The sequence below is a fragment of the Hypanus sabinus genome, chromosome 22 (assembly GCF_030144855.1).
Source record: "Hypanus sabinus isolate sHypSab1 chromosome 22, sHypSab1.hap1, whole genome shotgun sequence".
In the NCBI taxonomy this organism is placed as follows: domain Eukaryota; kingdom Metazoa; phylum Chordata; class Chondrichthyes; order Myliobatiformes; family Dasyatidae; genus Hypanus; species Hypanus sabinus.
In genome coordinates this window covers 55,815,397-55,833,122 of record NC_082727.1, presented here as the reverse complement: position 1 = coordinate 55,833,122, position 17,726 = coordinate 55,815,397, and the positions used below count along the sequence as shown (strand labels likewise).

The following is a 17,726-nucleotide window of genomic DNA, read 5'->3' as shown; positions in this document are numbered from 1 at the left end:
TGTCCAAATCGCCTTGGGCCCTTCTCACAGTTTTCATCCCCACAGAGCACATTTAGGCACATTACACCCAGTCAGTGCTTAGTCTGATTTGTTTTTCGGTCTGGTAATGAACCCGCAATCAATTCTAAGGTATTTTCAAAATGACATGAGTCATTCTAAACTTTGATATTTAATTTTTTTAAAAAGCAAAACTTAGCTCCTGTCGTACCCTTTACAAGCATAATAAAACTCCAGCAAAATTGTCAAATGAAAATCACCTTTAACAATCCATATTTGCACTGCCCCAGCACACTCTGCATGTACATGTGCCCTGTTACTGGTCCCTAATGAAAGATTCAAGCATTCTCTTTGCTTTTGCTTGCTGGAGGAAATCTGTTCCATGGACACCTACTACCTTACAGTCCATTGGTGATTCTTACTGTCTACAGCCTGACAAATGATCTGATTGCTATTTCAAATTAAGCTAGTTTATTGTCATATGCACCAGGATACAATAAAATTCCTTGTTTGCATGAAGCTCACAGGATAAATATTTGTAAGATTAGCTTTCCCTTTACCATTAACTTTATTTGTCACATGTGCATTGAAACATCAAAACATACAGTGAAATGTGTTGCCTGGGTCAAGCCTGACCCTAACATCTTTTTGTGACTGTGGGAGGAAACCAGAGCACCCAGAGGAAATCCACACAGTCACGTACAGACAAAGACGAGAATTGAACCCTCATTGCTGGGGCTGAGAAGTGTTGTGCTGACTGCTATTCTGCTGCACTGCCCTAAAATGTGGAACATAATAAGGTAGAACAATAAATACAATGACAAGTGCAAAGGTTGTGCAAAAAGACGCTAAAGGGAAAATAAGATAATAAACAGGGAGAGGTTGAATTAAGAGTACAGGAATGTGGAACACCACAAGCAATGAATGATTAGTTCAGAAACCTGACAGGTGGGGAATAAGCTGTTCTTAAGCCTAGACATCTGGGTTTTCAAGCTGCTGTACCTTCTCCCGGGGAATAGCCAGTGGCATGGCAACCTTAACGATACTATTAACCTTCCTGAAACAATGCACTAATGGTAAGAAGTGACAGTCCACTGATGGACTGGGCTGTGTTCATCAATCTCTGTAGGCTCCACTGCTCCAGAGCAGAGCCGTTGGAGTATCTCGATGAGATACAACCCATCAGGATACTTCCTGCAGCTAATCTGTAGAAGTTTGAGGGAATCTTATAAACAAGTTGAATCTTCCCATTGTTGCCTAAGGAAGTCAATACACTGATGCTCTTACAATCTAGAGAAAATCTGCGGATGCTAGAAATCCAAGCAACACACACGAAATGTTGAAGAAACGCAGCATTTATGTTGAAAACAGCATTTATGGAAAATAGTACAGCTGACGTTTCGAGTTGAGACCCTTTGGCAGGATGATAGGGACTGCCTGGCTCACTGAGTTCCCCCAGCATTTTTTGTGTGTTTCTTTCTTGATCACTGCTGCAGTGAGAAGGGACCAGGTGAGTTTGCTGGTGATGTGGTTGCCAATGAACAGCTGCATTTGGCGTATACTAAGTGTGCAAAAGTCTTAGGCACAGATATATCCAGGGTGCCTAAGAATTTTGCACAGTTCTGTAGTAATTTTATGTATTACGTTGTGCTGCTGCTGCTGCAAAAAAACAAATTTCATAACATATGTGAGTGATGATAATCCTGATTCTGTGTCGCTATTGTAAACTGAGATTGGGAAAAGGGACAGGGAGAGGGGAATTATATTTGGCAAAAGGGGAAGAGAGGGGGGAGTAAGTGGGAAGCACTAGAAAGACATTCTGTGATGATCAATAAAACCAATTGTCTGGAATCAAATGACCTTGCCTGCTGATTTAGGGTTGTGTGCGCCTGCACTTGTGCCACACCTCTCTCTGCCCTGGCATTCCTTCTCTGCCATCTGTACCGCATCCCTTCTGTGGCACTTCACCCTCATCATTCCCAACATCGTATGCTCTCATCGGATTTACAAACTCGCTCTCCACGTTGACAAATACAGTACTGCGCTAAAGTCTTATGCGCCCTAGCTGCATATATACACACACACATATGTGCCAGTACTTTTGCACAGTACTGTATATGCTCAGCTATATCGTAGGAATGTGATTAGCAACTCAAGCAGATATGTCCTTTCAGTGTTGATTCTTATTGTGCCAACCCCACTCTTGCCAATGCCGCTCAAATCACAGCTCTAAGTTGAGGCCATACTGTTATTTCAAAATCCCTCTCCTTCACCTCAACAATAGTTGGGGACCATTTCAGCCCAAAGCAAACAGTGTCAGGTGGCACTTTTCTAGTAATTTGCTTTTCCGCTCTCCATCAGTTGGTTGAATGTGCTATGGGTTTGCTTAATATTGTAGATTGCTTTCTATAGACCTAGGCTGGGGCTCAGGGGACATTAATGAGCTGACTACTTTATGCCAACATGAGGTAACAGATACATCATAGGAAAATATTAAAATGTGCAGGCACTTGGATATTGTCCAGTTGGTTTTGAGCTTCAAGAAATTACTATGATTCATTTAATTCAAATGAGTAAATGAATCACATTAATTAAGAAAATCAGAGCTTTTAAATCTACCCATCTGGCAGAAACTGGATAGGCTGGCAGATGGTTTAGACTGTAAGACATAGGCAAAGAATTCAGCCATTCAGCCCAGTGAGTCCGCTCTGCTATTCTGTCATGGCTGATTTATCACTCCCCTCACCCACTTCCTCCTGTAACCTTTTAAGCTCTGATGAATGAAGAACCTGGTAACCTCCATCTCAAATATAACCAATGACTTGGCCTGCGCAGCTGTCTGTGGAAATGAATTCCACAGATTCACCATCCTCTGGCTAAAAATTTTTTGCTCAACTCTATTCTAAATGGGCATCCCTCAATTCTGAGGCTGAACTCTCTGGTCTGAGACTCCCCCGTGCTAGGAAACATTCTCTTTATATGCACTTCATTCTAACATTTCAATATTAGATAGGTTGCAATCTAAAGTGTTTAAATAAATGTTTTTCTAGTTATCCAACTTCCCACATTAATTGAAATATTGTTTCAACACTGGGATTCCTGAGTGCAAGGTTATTTAGGTTAAAATTCTTACAGTCTTGCATTCTGCTTATTTTTACACCTTCCTTCAGCTTTAGTCATATATTCAGATTTGCATAATCTCCTAAATTGGGCATTTCTTTCTTAGAATAGAAAATAAACCCTGACATAAAAAAAAAGTGCAATACAACTGACATTACAGTAAGTCTGTAAATGAGTGGCGAAAGATCATTCAGACTAATTCCAGGTGAAATCATAGCTCTGAATGGCGCAGCTTGAACAGTCATTTCATTGCTTACATATTCCTAGGAGTCTCTTATATGCTGTTATTATTGTGCATTTGTACTAAAGGCCTTGTATTTTGTGTGAAAGCATGTCAAAATGTTTTATGGCAAAGAAAACACTTTTTTTCTTGTAGGTACTCAGTATGTGTTCACAAGCCACAAGTCTGTGTGTGCCTGTGTGGGGCGGTGGGGGTTGCTATCCCAATAAACTCTGTGTATGTCCACAAAGTAGATAGGAAACCTTGAGCCAAATCTAGGACAATACCTTCTTTCAGGAAAGAAATTATTTAGCCACTATATAAGATTAAGGTGAAATCTATCACAGACAAGAAGAGTCATTGCTTTGTATCATACTCTTCAGATGATTTATGTCTAATACCTTCAAATACAAATACCTCACGCCCAAATGACACAATTTTTAAGTCCATTTCTGATGGTATGAGTGGTCTGGAAAACATTAGTGGTGATAAAATAAACTAGCTTGAGCAACATGGATTTACATCCAAAAATGAAAATGTTCATCGTTTTAATCCAGATTCTGTAAGGCCAGTTCTACAACTCCCATGCTGTTAGGTCAGCAATTTGCACTGCTGGCAAGGGGATCTATAGTGCTCGAGTTTTTCAAGATCATTTAATTGTAACATGCTGCCTGCACATTTTAAACATACATGGTGAGTGACAGCATCGCAAGAGGGAGGAACAGTAATTGCAGAAGTTCAAAAGGTTATCTCCCTTAAAGACTGGCATCTTCCCCCCTCCTTCTCGGTCCTGATGAAGGGTCTCGGCTTAAAATGTCATCTATTTATTCATTTCCATAGGTGCTGCTTGACATGCAGAGTTCCTCCAGCATTTTGTGTGTTGCTGTGAATACCTTTTGTTTACTGCAGTCTGGTGTCCATTAAGAATGCTGCAGCTACGTTCACACAGTGAAAAGACTTCAGGTATGTTGTTTGAGGTGTGATGGAGATTTATTACAGCCACTCTGTATTTATGTTCTTCTCATTCCATAAATACAGAATCAGTTCACTCTCCCACATCTATGGGTTAAGTGAATAAACCAGGAAAATGTTCTGTGATACTTAGAAGAGGGCCAAAGTAGATGATAATAACTTGGCAACTGAAGTGGATAAGCCTGTAGTGTACACTGGGCCAACATCATGGTCCAATACAATTTGGAAAAGACTGTTGCAGTTCCTCACATTCTCACTCGACACAATGTCTATAGAACAGCAATTTGGTCACAATGCAAGGGGAAATCCTTTCAAAATTCTCCTTTAAGTGTTAGTAGCAGTTCTACAAAGCACTCTGCACACTCGGAAAAGGATACACCGGCTTGGCATTGTATTCATCGTTGTGTTATATTGATCCAAAGAAAGTATTAGCTTGTACAAGAAAGGCCTATGGTGACCAAAAGAGAAGACTAACAGAGGTAACCAAGACAGCACTTAGGCACTTATGAGTAAAACTGCTTAAGTCACTCTGGGGCAGGGTGGGATGAGAAGGGTTGCCATTGCGTGTGCAGGGGGAGAGCAGATTAATGTTCTCTCTTTCAATTCTTCAACACTGGTTTTTGATTAGCTGCTGGTCTTGCCCAAGTTACTTGGATGCCACATTAAATTGTGATTTTGTCTATGCTCTCAGAACGTACAGTATTAGACAATGGTTCTATGTATTTTGTCATCAGTTCCATGGGAAATGATGGAAGAAATCTTGAGTGAGACAGAATACCCTCTTTCCATGAAAAGAAAGTGAAATAATTCCATGTATTTGAGGAAAGATTAGGGCTAGACAGGAAGAGAGGATGCAAATGGAGGTACTGACACCATTAAATCAGCAAATCTTTTCATTTATCCCACTGGCATTCAGAGGATATCAATTGCACAAAATATCTGCAATATGAATGTGAGCATCTCTGAAGGATTTCTGAAATGACTTTGAAGTGTTTTTATTGTCATGATCATATTGTTAAATAGCTCCTTACATTCTCTCAAAGAAATAACAAAAGTGATCAAACAGCAGCATTGCGTCAAGTTGCTACATCATTACTGGCATATCCCACCCTGAATTGTTATTCCTTTCTCCTTCTGCTGAGCTGACATTTCCCGTCCAGAATAAACTGACAGCAGCGTAGGAAGTATTGTACATCCACCTCAGGGAATCTGAAAAATTAGGTTAGATGTTTCCAAGTTGGCAACCCAATGCAAGTTAATGGCAGGTGGTCATTTGAAGTTATTCACTCCAACAACACAATTCTGTGGTATCTCATAGTATGTTGTTACTATATTTTTGAATCCTAAGGGCATGAATTCAGAGTAGTATTTGCCTGTATCATTTACTGCACACTGTCTCTTGGAGGGGCCTCCTAAGGGATGTAAGATAATCTTGTCTGGCAGGTGCTCCAGTTCAGCAACGTGCTGGGAAGCCCAGATTGTCCTGGGAGTACCCACTGAATGCTGCTCTTGAGACAAAGAGCCCTGTCATACTCTCAACCCAAGTGCCACCAATATGGAAATACTTTAGGGGCATGAAAATAATTTGTATCCAGATGAGTTTTATCAAAAACTGGAAGCAATGCTCAATAACCCTGAACTGTTCATTAACTAAGGGAAAAAAATATTTTTTCACTCACAAAAGATCTGAAAAAGAAAATGATATGCATTTTTAATTCTTGACACTTTTATCTAATTTGATACTGCAGGATAATTCTTTGAGTTGCTTTTCCATCTATGAACATGGTTATGACTTTATGTTCTTCAGCTTAAATAATATACTGGTAAATAATATCCCCATTTACCAGTATAAATTAGTAAGTATTACTGCATTTTACATTCCAACACAGCAAACTTGCAAAGATCTTCTTTGGAAAGTGTAATTAGAGACTTAAAATATAAGTGTGAGACTTTAAACTGTCTTTTGATGATGAGTGACCTTTCAATGTTTAATTCATCCATGTACTTAGACTGAAATCTAAATTCCTAAACCAAGGTCTTGAACTAATCACATCCCCACACAGAGCCTAAATTCATCCAACTTTGTTGAAAAGTGTGCAGGCATTTCATCATGTAGTAATGGTTATGGTCATGCAGCATAGGAATATTGCAACTTTAAAAAAAATGTTTATTTAGAGATATATTGCTGAACAAGACTTTCCAGCCCAATGAGCCACACTGTCCAACAACCCACCTATTTAACACTAGCCTAATCACAGGACAATTTACAACAACAAATGGGTACGTCTTCAGACTGTGGGAGGAAACCCACATACTCAAGGGGAGAACGTAAAACTTCCTGACAGACAACGCTGGAACTGAACTTCAAACTCTGGAAAGCCCCAAGCTGTAATAGTGTTGCACTAACAGCTACTTATCTTTACTGGTATCAATGATGCCATTTTATAGAGTCTCAGCTGGAACATTAAGAATAGCTCTTCCGTTAGGTACAATAGGACAACAAGCCGTTTGTCCACTATGCAGGTATCAATAATTCTAGAATATTACCCATTTGATTGCAAGAAAGCCATAGGTCTCAAGGAGAAAGAAAAAAAATAGGAACTCTGCTGTTTCATAATCAATCAATTAGAGAATGGCTCCACTGTAGTTTGTTTGATACCCTGAATTGATAACTTTGATAAGCTAGGAATATTGATTCATTTCAGCATTGCTCTTGTTGGACAGTGTATTACATTTAATACTTCGGGCAATGTGTACCCATACTTGTGTCAGATTTACTAATGGGCCCATCAAACAGCAACCATTGGGATACAGCTTGAAATAGACTCTTCCAGCCGTTTTGAGCCTCACTGCCAAATAATCCCCTTAACTTAATCCTAGCCTAATCGTGAGATAATTTACCAATTTACAATGCCTAATTAACCTACCAACCTGTACATCTTTGGGAGGAAACCAGAACACTCATAAGAAACCCAAACTCCTTACAGGCAGCAGTGAGAAATGAACTCGGGTCACTGGTACTGTAAAGCATTATGCTAACCATTACATTACCATGCTGCCCACAGTATGAATTATACTGTGTACAGTTGAAACTCTCAAATGCAACGATAAATAGTGGTATCTTAAAGTTGCTACATAATAAAAAGTGTTTATAATATTTTTGCTGTGCTGACTTGTGCCTTTATATTACTGCAGTGTATCACCCTGAACATTTTGATGTATCTGCTGTCACTACTAGTCTTGACCACATTCTAAATATACCTGCAGAGTCATACATGTTCCTGTATTTGATCAAAATTTGCTTTGTGTTCAACAATACTAATCTTTCAGAGTACAATAAAGTGAGGTTAACACCCAGACTCAAACAAAGGTATTATTTATATTCCTAAGCAATTACCCATTTCAAAACACAACTCAATGGCTGCATGACTGATAGCTAAAGCTTCGATTTATTGTTTCTACAGGTGGCAGCATATGGTTCATGCGGAAGCCGACATTTTATGGTGGGCTTGGAATATTTTATTGCCTCTCAAATAATCAGCATCAACAACTTTACAAGACATGTCAGGGAAATATTAACATTTAAATTAAAAGGGAATTTATTTGACATTTAAAGGAAAATTAAACTAAGTTTTGGTTACATTTTCTTTTGCTTAATAATGTGTCCAGCAGTATTTAAGAATAATATATAAGCAAATCTTTCATATAAACAAATCATTTATAGCCTTAACTAGGCTTTAGGTATCTGAAAACCGTAACAACAAAATAGACTTCTTTTGTAAAAAATTAATAAATTAGTTGTATATTGTGTTATGAAATTCATGCACAAATTTCAACTTTATGACATAGAGGATGACATTTGCCTTATACAAATATACAAAGTAGTGGAATGTAGATAAGAATGAACAAAGCACCTTCTCACCAAGCAAAGCAGCTATCCTAAATATTGGTCTTGCTAGCTTTCCTGCCAAAACAATATAATACATCACCTAATTACTTCATTTATGTTAAATTGGACAAATAAACCTTACTGTGTTGTTTCTCTTTCCTATTCCATCCTTACATTAAATTTTACAAGACATACAAGTTAGTATTCACTGTAAATTGGTTATATTTCTGTAGTGTGCTTTTATTGCCAAACATGCTGAGTATTTTCTTGACCAACTCACATTCACTCTAAATGACCACACCTATCATTTTCAGCATCACTTCCCTTGTTTTGGTAATCTAATTTTTGGAAGCTGTTTGGTTTTCTTTGCTAAAGTGCACTTTTAAATTATCGATTTTGAAACAGGTTGACAGTAACTCTGGCCCAGTGACATACTATAGAAGGTGTTTAAAAGCAAATAAAAAGGAAACTGAACAAGCTACACTATGCATGAAAAAATACAATGCCACTGACTTCAGATCAATTTTAAAGCCATTAAGGAATAAATGTACTTTCTGAAGCACTAGTCTGGCAGATCCAATGGATGAGGTTTGTTTTGGATCTTAACTTTCCAGAAATCTGGTCTTTCATTGCTTCCCATAGTTATCAACTATTCTCATTTCAGGATTATGTCATTTTGCTATAAGATAGAAGATCAGAAATGTAAATTTTTGATATTAGAACAGTCCAGCATAGGATGCTGTGCCAAACCAGCTAAAAAGCAAATCAAAAACACCCAGACACTAATCCCTCCAACCTAAACATTGACCATATCCCTCCATGTCATATTGGATTTCCAACTAGGATACGCTGCAAGTTCAGCACTAGCACAGAGAAAGTTATGTTTAGCCTTCTGAGCTGTGTTCTACATAATATTGTGAAGATCTGTAAAGATATCCCCACCACTGATCATTTTGGCTTTGGCAGAAAAACTCACTGTTGGAGGTAATAAAATGAAAACACACTCCTGACACAATATAAACAGTGAACAGGAAATTATAATACTGAAAATAAAGTGAATTGGTCAGGGCACTGAAATGGTCCCTTAACATTCATGTATATATTGTGCACCTTATTCCCTGGAAACACAGTATAATGATAATTGGCTAACCAGAGCTCAATCACATTCAAACACGAGAGATTAAATTTACTGCAAAATAATGCCAAAGCAATATCAGCTTTAGAAACTATTCTCACCTGTTCAAAATATTTGCCAATTTTTAAGTTTACAACAGAACATTTATGCACAGCAGCCACTGAATTTCGTACTTGTCGAGTTTCAGATGAAGCTTTAAGCACTATTTCAGTTAACAAACAGTTAAATTCTTCTGTTCACACAGGTTGAGCAAGCTGGTATCACATCTTCAAAGCCAATTAACATTCTATATTTTGGGAAATAGAATGGTGAAAGTGATATTACCTATATCTAGAGAAGGTATTTTTGCATGTTTAAGGTTACAATAATTTTCATTTAAAGTAATGGGAAATGGTAATAATTTGTATCAAGTTTATATATTTCTATAATATAACTTGCAATTGATAGAGTTACACATGAAGCTTTGTGGAATTTATCTTATCCAATGTGTAGAACTGAATAACTTTTAGTTCATTCATAACCCTTAACCCATTTATTAGAAGGGACCATTCATAGTCCCTTCTAATGTAGCACTGACTCTGGCCGGATCTATTGCCCAGAGGACTGAATTCTGAGAGGAGAATCCTGACCGCGCTGCAGCTGGCCATGGGGGCATATCAAGAACATAATACTTGGGATAAAAGGAAGTTATTAATTAAGTCTTTGGAACAGGAATGGAATCTGAGCCATGTTGTACTGGGCCCTCCTCTTCCAATGAAGAATTTTGGCAGCTTGCCATCAATCTCTCAGGGCCTACCACACAAAGATCCATGGGGAAGGAGGAGAAACTTGGATGAAAAAGTGAGTGTAAAATCTGAGCTGTTCAAATCTTCACCAGCCAATTCCTCAACTCACACCTACCACCCTGCCCTGTGCTCTGTAAATCCCACTTAATATTATGAGAGTAGATAACGAAAGGGCTGATGAAAAGATTAAATCACCTTCCAGAAAAGATGAGGCAGTCAGTCATTCTGGCCTTATCTCCACTACCTATGCCCCACACTGCCAACTTTCCTCCCCTCTACCCTCCTTATCACAGCTGAGGAAAATCAAAACCTTTGGATCCCAAATTATACCATTGTATACAATTTCCTTCATGGATCGCTGCAAATTGCCCATGAATTGCAGTAGATGGCCAGATTCGGAAGGAAATATCAGTATGACACATTCTCTCTGTGCAAAACTTTAAATGAAACTCTTTTTGCTGCTTTGTATCAAAGCTATTTTTCTGGACAAACTCTGCTACTTAGACAAGGTTCTTATAACACCCATTCCATCATGTTTCTGAATTCGATCCATTTTCCATCTAGCAAAAGTTGCACATAATACAAGAAATTTGAAGATTAATTGTTTTAATTGTTTATAAACACCAGTTAAATAAATTATTCCCTGAAAAGAATAACTTAGTGTCTTGAAAATGTTGCATAACAGAAGTGCTAGGAATTGCTGCAGAAACAGTTTTCAAGCGCATTTAGTTATTTAACAAAAGTTGCTTTCATTTTCTGGTTGCAATAGAATCACCTTTTTATCCATACAAAAAATAGTTCACTGTAAATATATATATATAATAATATATATATAAAATATATTTATACATATTTGGATATATTTACAAATATAGCCAGCAGACTGAAGTTTCATGCTGGATAACTTTTCCAATATTACAAAATTAACAATCTAGGCAGAACTTCCAACTTCAAGCCTTGCCCAAAGTCCAACAAGACAGCTTTTGATGGAACATAAATTGGTCAGGTCACTAAAAATGAAATTTTGCTGGTAATAATTATTTTGTCTCCATTTCAACAAAATATACCATATATAGCTGAACATTTTTTTCTAGAACAGCCTACTGCAATCCTCGTTTTCATTGTAACCATATCTAACCAACATTCTATTCTGGTGCCCAAGTTTCTTGAAGATAAGTAAAACAGGGAAGACGATGTTTAAAAGTTAGTTTTGTAAGAAATGGCTTTTTCATTCATGTTGTAATGGTGCCATTCATGTGTGGTTGACATTTTGAAAGACACGGATCGCTGGGCATGGGGTCAGAGAACACAGAGTCATCTCCTGATGAGCAGGAACTTCTAGTACCAGGATAACTGGGTGAATACTGTTCTAATGGAGCAGAAAGATCCAAATATTCCTGCCAATAGAAAAGGGCAGTTATTAAGTATTGCTATTTTCACCATTCATATTCTTGTTAACATAGTACAAGTCAATGTCAAAGTTTATTGTCATATGCACAAGTACTTTTATGCATGAGTGCAATGAAAATTTTTCTAGAAACATCATATTAGGGGTACGTATCATTAGAGATTCAGTATTCACAAGCAAAACACAAATTAGCAAAAATTATACAAAATTATAGATTATGTTAAACCAAGACAAATGTTTATGAAAGGCACAGTAATATTAATAACTAACATGACTGTTACATCAAATCTATAACTCTAAATGAAAATAAATATGTTAAAATAATGAGGAAAAGCAGTCTATTAAGCAGATTTATTTGACCGCTTCAGATTTATTTTGAAATAAAATTCTGAGGTATCAGAAGTGCTATATGGAGATGTTATCTGCTCAAATTCAAAATACTTCAAGCTGTAGTAATACATTATAAGAAAACAAGATATAAAAGTTAACTTCCAGTACATGTTCATTTAGATACTCCAACCTGATATGCTTGCTTTAAATTTCAAAAAGTTATACTTTAACCATAAACCTTGTAACAGGTGCTGCCAAAATCCATTCGCAGTCTGAACTACTCTTAGCATGCAAATAGTGATAAGTACAATAATATCTCAAACTCCTGGTGAATACTAAAAGCATTGTTTGCTCAAGGGTAACTTCGTAATATTAAAAATGATCATTAACTTTAGAGCCTGAAGACTAGTTAATTTTGTAATTAGCATGGACTTGTGTTTATTTAAAAAGTTCTGATAATGACAAAGACTGGAAGATTTTGTACTTTTCATTAACAATAAACAATGGGTTTTCTCTAACTTGTGCCAGCACTGAGTGCCAAATGTCATATAAACCCTTTCATCGATCTGGAACAGACAGCAGGAAATCATCTCTGCTTAATGCTCTTTGATCTTTTTTCTGAAAGGATTTGGAATGGTTAGTGCTAATTAGTTGGAACAACAAAAATGTGTTTCTTAAAAACAATCAAGATTATAATTTACTTAACAGTCTACACTGCATTAATTCAAAATATTTTAATTTATGATCATCACTTAAAATCATTCTTATGAAACAAAAACACAGAAGAGCATTAGACTGCGTAAAATGTGTACTGAGTACATCAGATAATCAAGTACAGTTAGCTTACCGCATTGGATGTTAAACTGAGAATTCGGTCCAAATCTTCAACCAATTGTTTAAAAGTTGGTCGCTGTGAGGGGATTGCATGCCAGCAATCACGCATCATCATGTACCTGTAGCACAAAGATGGATTTTTCTCAAAGTCATTCCAGTTTGCAGTTAGGTTGGTGCAAATTGTAATACAAACAGCAAAAGTATTCTCTGTGTTGTTAGGTAACCTTCTGCACTGAGGCCCCACATTATCTGAGCTCAGTTAAAGTTCAAATTTCAAACTAAGTTTATTATCACAGTACATACCATATGCAACCCTGAGATTCATTTTCTTGTGGGTATTCACAGTAAATACAAACACCATAGAATCAATGAAAAACTGCACACAACAAAGTGGACTTTAAGAAAGTAGAAGCCTGCATTAGATGTTAAATGTGTGCAGGGCCCAGGACAAATTCTCTCAATTGATAACGCCACAGAATTTGACCCTCATCACTTCTGATGCCCCAATGAGGACTGGCTCATGGACCTCTGTCTCCTCCAGTAAGTCAATAATCATCTCCTTAGTTTTGCTGACATTGGGTAAGAGATTGTTTTGAGGCATCACTCAGCCAAATTTTCAATCCCTTCCTATATACTGATTCATCACCACCTTTGATTCGGCCAACAACAGTAATGTCGCCAGCATAGTTAAATATAGCATTGGAGCTGTGCTAGGCCTCACAGTTATGAGCATAAAGACAGTAGAGCAGGGAGCTAAGTACACAGCCTTGTGGTGCACCAACGCTGCTGATGATGATGATGATTGTGGAGGAGATGTTGCTGCCAATCTGAACTGACTGGGGTCTGCAAGTGAGGAAATCAAGGATCCAACTGCACAAGGAGGTATTGAGACCAAGGTCTTGAAGCTTATTGATTAGTTTTGAGAGGATGATGGCATTGAATGCAAAATTGAATTGTAGATAATGAAGAGCACCTTATCTTCATTGTCCTGATGGTCCAGGGTTGAGTGAAGAGCCAATGAAATGGCACCTTCAGTAGACCTGTTGTAATGGTACACAAACTGGGGCATATCCAAGTTGCTCTTCAAGTAGGAGTTGATATGTTTCATCACCAACCTCTCAAAGCACTTCATCGCAGTACTGGATGATAGTCATTGAGCCAGGCTACTACATTCTTCTTGGGTACAGGTGTAATTGAAGCCTGCTTAAAGAAGGTGGGAACCTGAGACTGCTGAAGCGAGATTTAAAGGTGTGGATGAACACTCCAGCTAACCGAACAGCACAAGTCTTCAGTACTCAGCCAGGTACCCTGTCTGCGTCAGATGCTTTCTGAGGGTTTGCTCTCCTGAAGGATGCTCTCACGTCAGTTTCAGAGAGTGAAATCACAGGGCTGTTGGGATCTGTGGAAGGTCGTGAAGGTGTCTTCCTGTTTTGCTGGTCAAAGTGATCATAAAAGGCATTGATCTCAACTGGGAGTAGTGACAGCATTCAAACACTGCCATTGAGGCATCGAGCATCCTTTAGTGATTCCAATTTGGTCTGGTATTGACACTTCACATGTGAAATAGCTTTCCATCCAGAGGTTGTGCTTGGATCTCTTTCACTTTACTCGGTCACCAGATCTGAACGCCAATGATCTGATCCTCTGCAGAATCTCTTAGTTCATCCAGGGCTTCTGGTTGGGTTCTCCATAGGATTTTGTGGGGACACAAAGTGGAACATGGTGGAACCCACAAAGCATAGTAAGATTAGTGACTATTTCCTTTCAGTTCGAATTTATCAAAGGCTTTCAGAGATCACAAATATCCACAGTTCTGAGATTTTTTAACCTATATTTTAATGCCCAAGACAGTTTTAAGATTACTGTATTACTGACAGGTAGCCTGAAGACTAGACAGCCCCAAAATTTTATTCTCAGTAATTCTGTCAATTTCTTTGTATTTTTCAGGTAATCTCACTTCTAAAGTGCAATATTAATATGGACCGAAATTAATTTAATGATGAAATAGCAAAGTCATTGTTTAACATTTAATTGCATTGTCACCTACCATAAAAACAAAGATCAGTAAGACCTTGGAGCATGTTCCAAAATGTGCTCAGCTTTTTGGTATGTTAACTGCATGAAGAAACAAGGACTGTTTCTCCCTGGCAAATACTGTGTGACTCATGGGGGAGATTGGCTGTATCCATAATGATTAATCTCAATTCAGTATTAGGTGTGGCTAGAGCTTACATAAGCAGCAACTAAAAATCAAAATATGACTTAATTGAGAACAGTACCTTAAAGTGACAATCACAAGTTTACTCATCGGTAAAGGGAACAACACAGTGTACAGTCTACAATTTGTGGTCATTCAAATGCATCACTTTCCATCATTCTGTATTTGAGTTGTGAAACTTACAGGTCATTAGTACAATTAGCTGGTTTGTCCATCCTGTGACCTTCCTTCAAAAGCTTAAAAAGTTCTTCAACTGGAATACCTGGATATGGAGATCCTCCCAACGTAAAAATTTCCCACATCAATACTCCAAATGACCATCTGTGAAATTAATTGGAATAAGTGAGAGTTTTCCAGGACATTTTCTCTCCTTTAGCTTCTATATTCTTGCACTGCTGCAGGTCCCCTCAAACGTTGCTCCCCCATGATCAACGCAATGTCTCGTCCAATGGTAACATTCAATGGTTGTCTATTAGCATGTCACTATATTATCTTGCACATGAATGTTATGTTATAAGACATCACAATAATATCTACACTTAATTTTCATCTGATGCCTATTCAAGAATATTTTAAAACAGTATCAGGAGACCAAGAGATAGTTCAATTTCCTATCTTAAAGATAATTTATAACATTCACGCTAATACCTGAGGCAACAACGACCAACACAACATAGATTAGGATAATATGACTTGGATCTTACTCCATATATTTCAGTAACAGAATGCATAACTGGAGTCATAGAAAGATGCACTTCAGCACATCTAGACTGTGCTGAACCACTTAAACTACCTACTCTCATCGACCTGCACCCGGACCATAACCATCCATACCCCTACCATCCATATACTGATCCAAACTTTACTTTTAAACATTGAAATCAAGCTTGCATGCACCACTTGTGTGGACACCTTGTTCCACACTTCACGACCCTTTATGTGAAGTTTCCCCTCAGGATCCTCTAAAAATGTTCAACTTTTACCCTCAATCCATGACCTCTGGTTGCAGCCTCACCCAACCTTGTGTACTAAGATGGGCTGAGGGCAAAAAGGTGATCAATGCTTTTAGAGACATTAACAATGTGAAGCTCTAACTTGTGCATTTTTTTCTACACAGGTGGTAGAAGTATTATAGTACAAATAGGCCTTTTGGCTCATCTCGTCCATCCCAACCAAGATTCCTATGTAAACTATTCCCAATTGCCCATGTTTTTCCCATAGCCCTAAAATATTTTACAATGCATGTACCTGCCCATTTCAGATTTAATGCATCTGTAGTTTTTTTTTTAAATCCTGCTTTTTATGTTCAATATTGACTACACAAATTTGAGATGTGACTGATTATTACAGATTGCATTTCCCCATATTTTTAATAAGAATATCAGATCACATTTTACTTTAGACTAGAATAATAAGGCTTGGATCTTGCTCCTTATATTTCAGTTATAGAATGCCTAACTTTCATGTACCAAGATGGGCTGAAGGCATAAAGGTGGTCAAATGCACTATGTCACATTTCCTTCCCTCTTATTTAAAAGAATACAGAGCAAGTAATATTAGGCACCTTTATTTTTAATTCAACACCAAATGAATTGCTGTTTTACATCACACAAGCTTTATTAAATGTGTATTTGTTTTAATATCCCACAACACTTTTTGTATTACTGAACTTGATCACCCACATTTTTAACAAGTTATGTTACTCCCATGTTTGTAAAATTATGAATTTTATTTACAGTCCAGATTACATAACACATTTATGAGTTCTTTGATAATAAAATTCAGAAGTTAGGAAGTTTAGGAACTGATAGGACAAAGTACGTGCTTGATATGCAAAAGAAAAAAAAAGTTTTTTGTGCTGCATCTGTAGCCTTCAACAAAACCTTTCTTTGTAACATTAGGAACTACTAGGTTAATGTTCTTTGAAATTAAATGGATTAATAGCACTGGTTGTCAGTTTACTATAAAATTATTACTTTTGATGCCCGCATTTCCTTTAACCTAATCCATACAAATCACTGATCATGCAGCAAGCATCGAAGAATTCACAGTTGGTTAACAAATGTAGAAGCTGAATTCAGTTTATAAAGGTGCAACAGGCATCATACACAAGAAACTTCTGAGTGTACAAAGCAGCTTCTTTTATAAAAAATAAGATTACACATCTGAATTCAGCAACTTTCATTTCACAGTTAAGAGTATTTGGAAACATTTCAGCAATACCAGCTTCGAGCCTCATATTAAAACTAAATTATCCTGACTGGTATAAAATAACAATAAATGTTTTAAAAAACGTTATTTTCATTTTCCTCCTTCCCCATCAACACATATCTGGCTTCTGGAGATGATCTTCAAAGACTTGTACTGCACCATGTCTACTAAGCTGAAAATACTAATTTTCCTATTAATTCCTTTTCAATGACTCCTGTTTATTTAAACCAGCAAAACCATCTCCAATAAGAGAATCCTAGTTCCAGGGAATTACAGATCTCCAAGTTTGCTGCTATGACAAGTGTATATATGGGATATATGAAAATATATTTTGTATTTACAGCATCTAAATTTTTTTAATTTTCATTTACTATTAATTCAAGGTGACAGCTAAAGAATGGGGGTCACAGAAAAATTAAGCTTACATATCATCAATACTTACACATCACTCTGGTGTGTGTAGACTCTGTCAAAGAGAGCTTCAGGAGCCATCCATTTAACTGGCAGTCGACCCTGAAACACAAAATACCAAGTCTGAATAACTTTAAAATTAACAGCAGGAAGTTGAGAATTGAAATAAATAAGCACTTTACCAAAGCAGAAACAC

The 17,726-nt window shown here is 37.3% G+C and overlaps 1 protein-coding gene across 9 annotated transcripts in view; it reads right to left on the bottom strand.

Moving 5' to 3' along the window:
• Positions 1-7,873: 7,873 nt before the first annotated feature.
• LOC132379635 (fibroblast growth factor receptor 2-like) overlaps positions 7,874-17,726 on the bottom strand; it is a 157,468-nt gene continuing 147,615 nt past the window's right edge. For all 9 annotated transcript variants that reach the window (XM_059947788.1, XM_059947787.1, XM_059947785.1 and 6 more), the window contains 4 exons: positions 17,562-17,632; positions 15,092-15,229; positions 12,704-12,809; positions 7,874-11,515 (listed from right to left, as the gene is read on the bottom strand). In XM_059947788.1, coding sequence (XP_059803771.1) covers positions 11,351-11,515; positions 12,704-12,809; positions 15,092-15,229; positions 17,562-17,632 — 480 coding nt within the window. In that variant the 3' untranslated portion in view covers positions 7,874-11,350. The remainder of the gene's footprint in view (positions 11,516-12,703; positions 12,810-15,091; positions 15,230-17,561; positions 17,633-17,726) is intronic.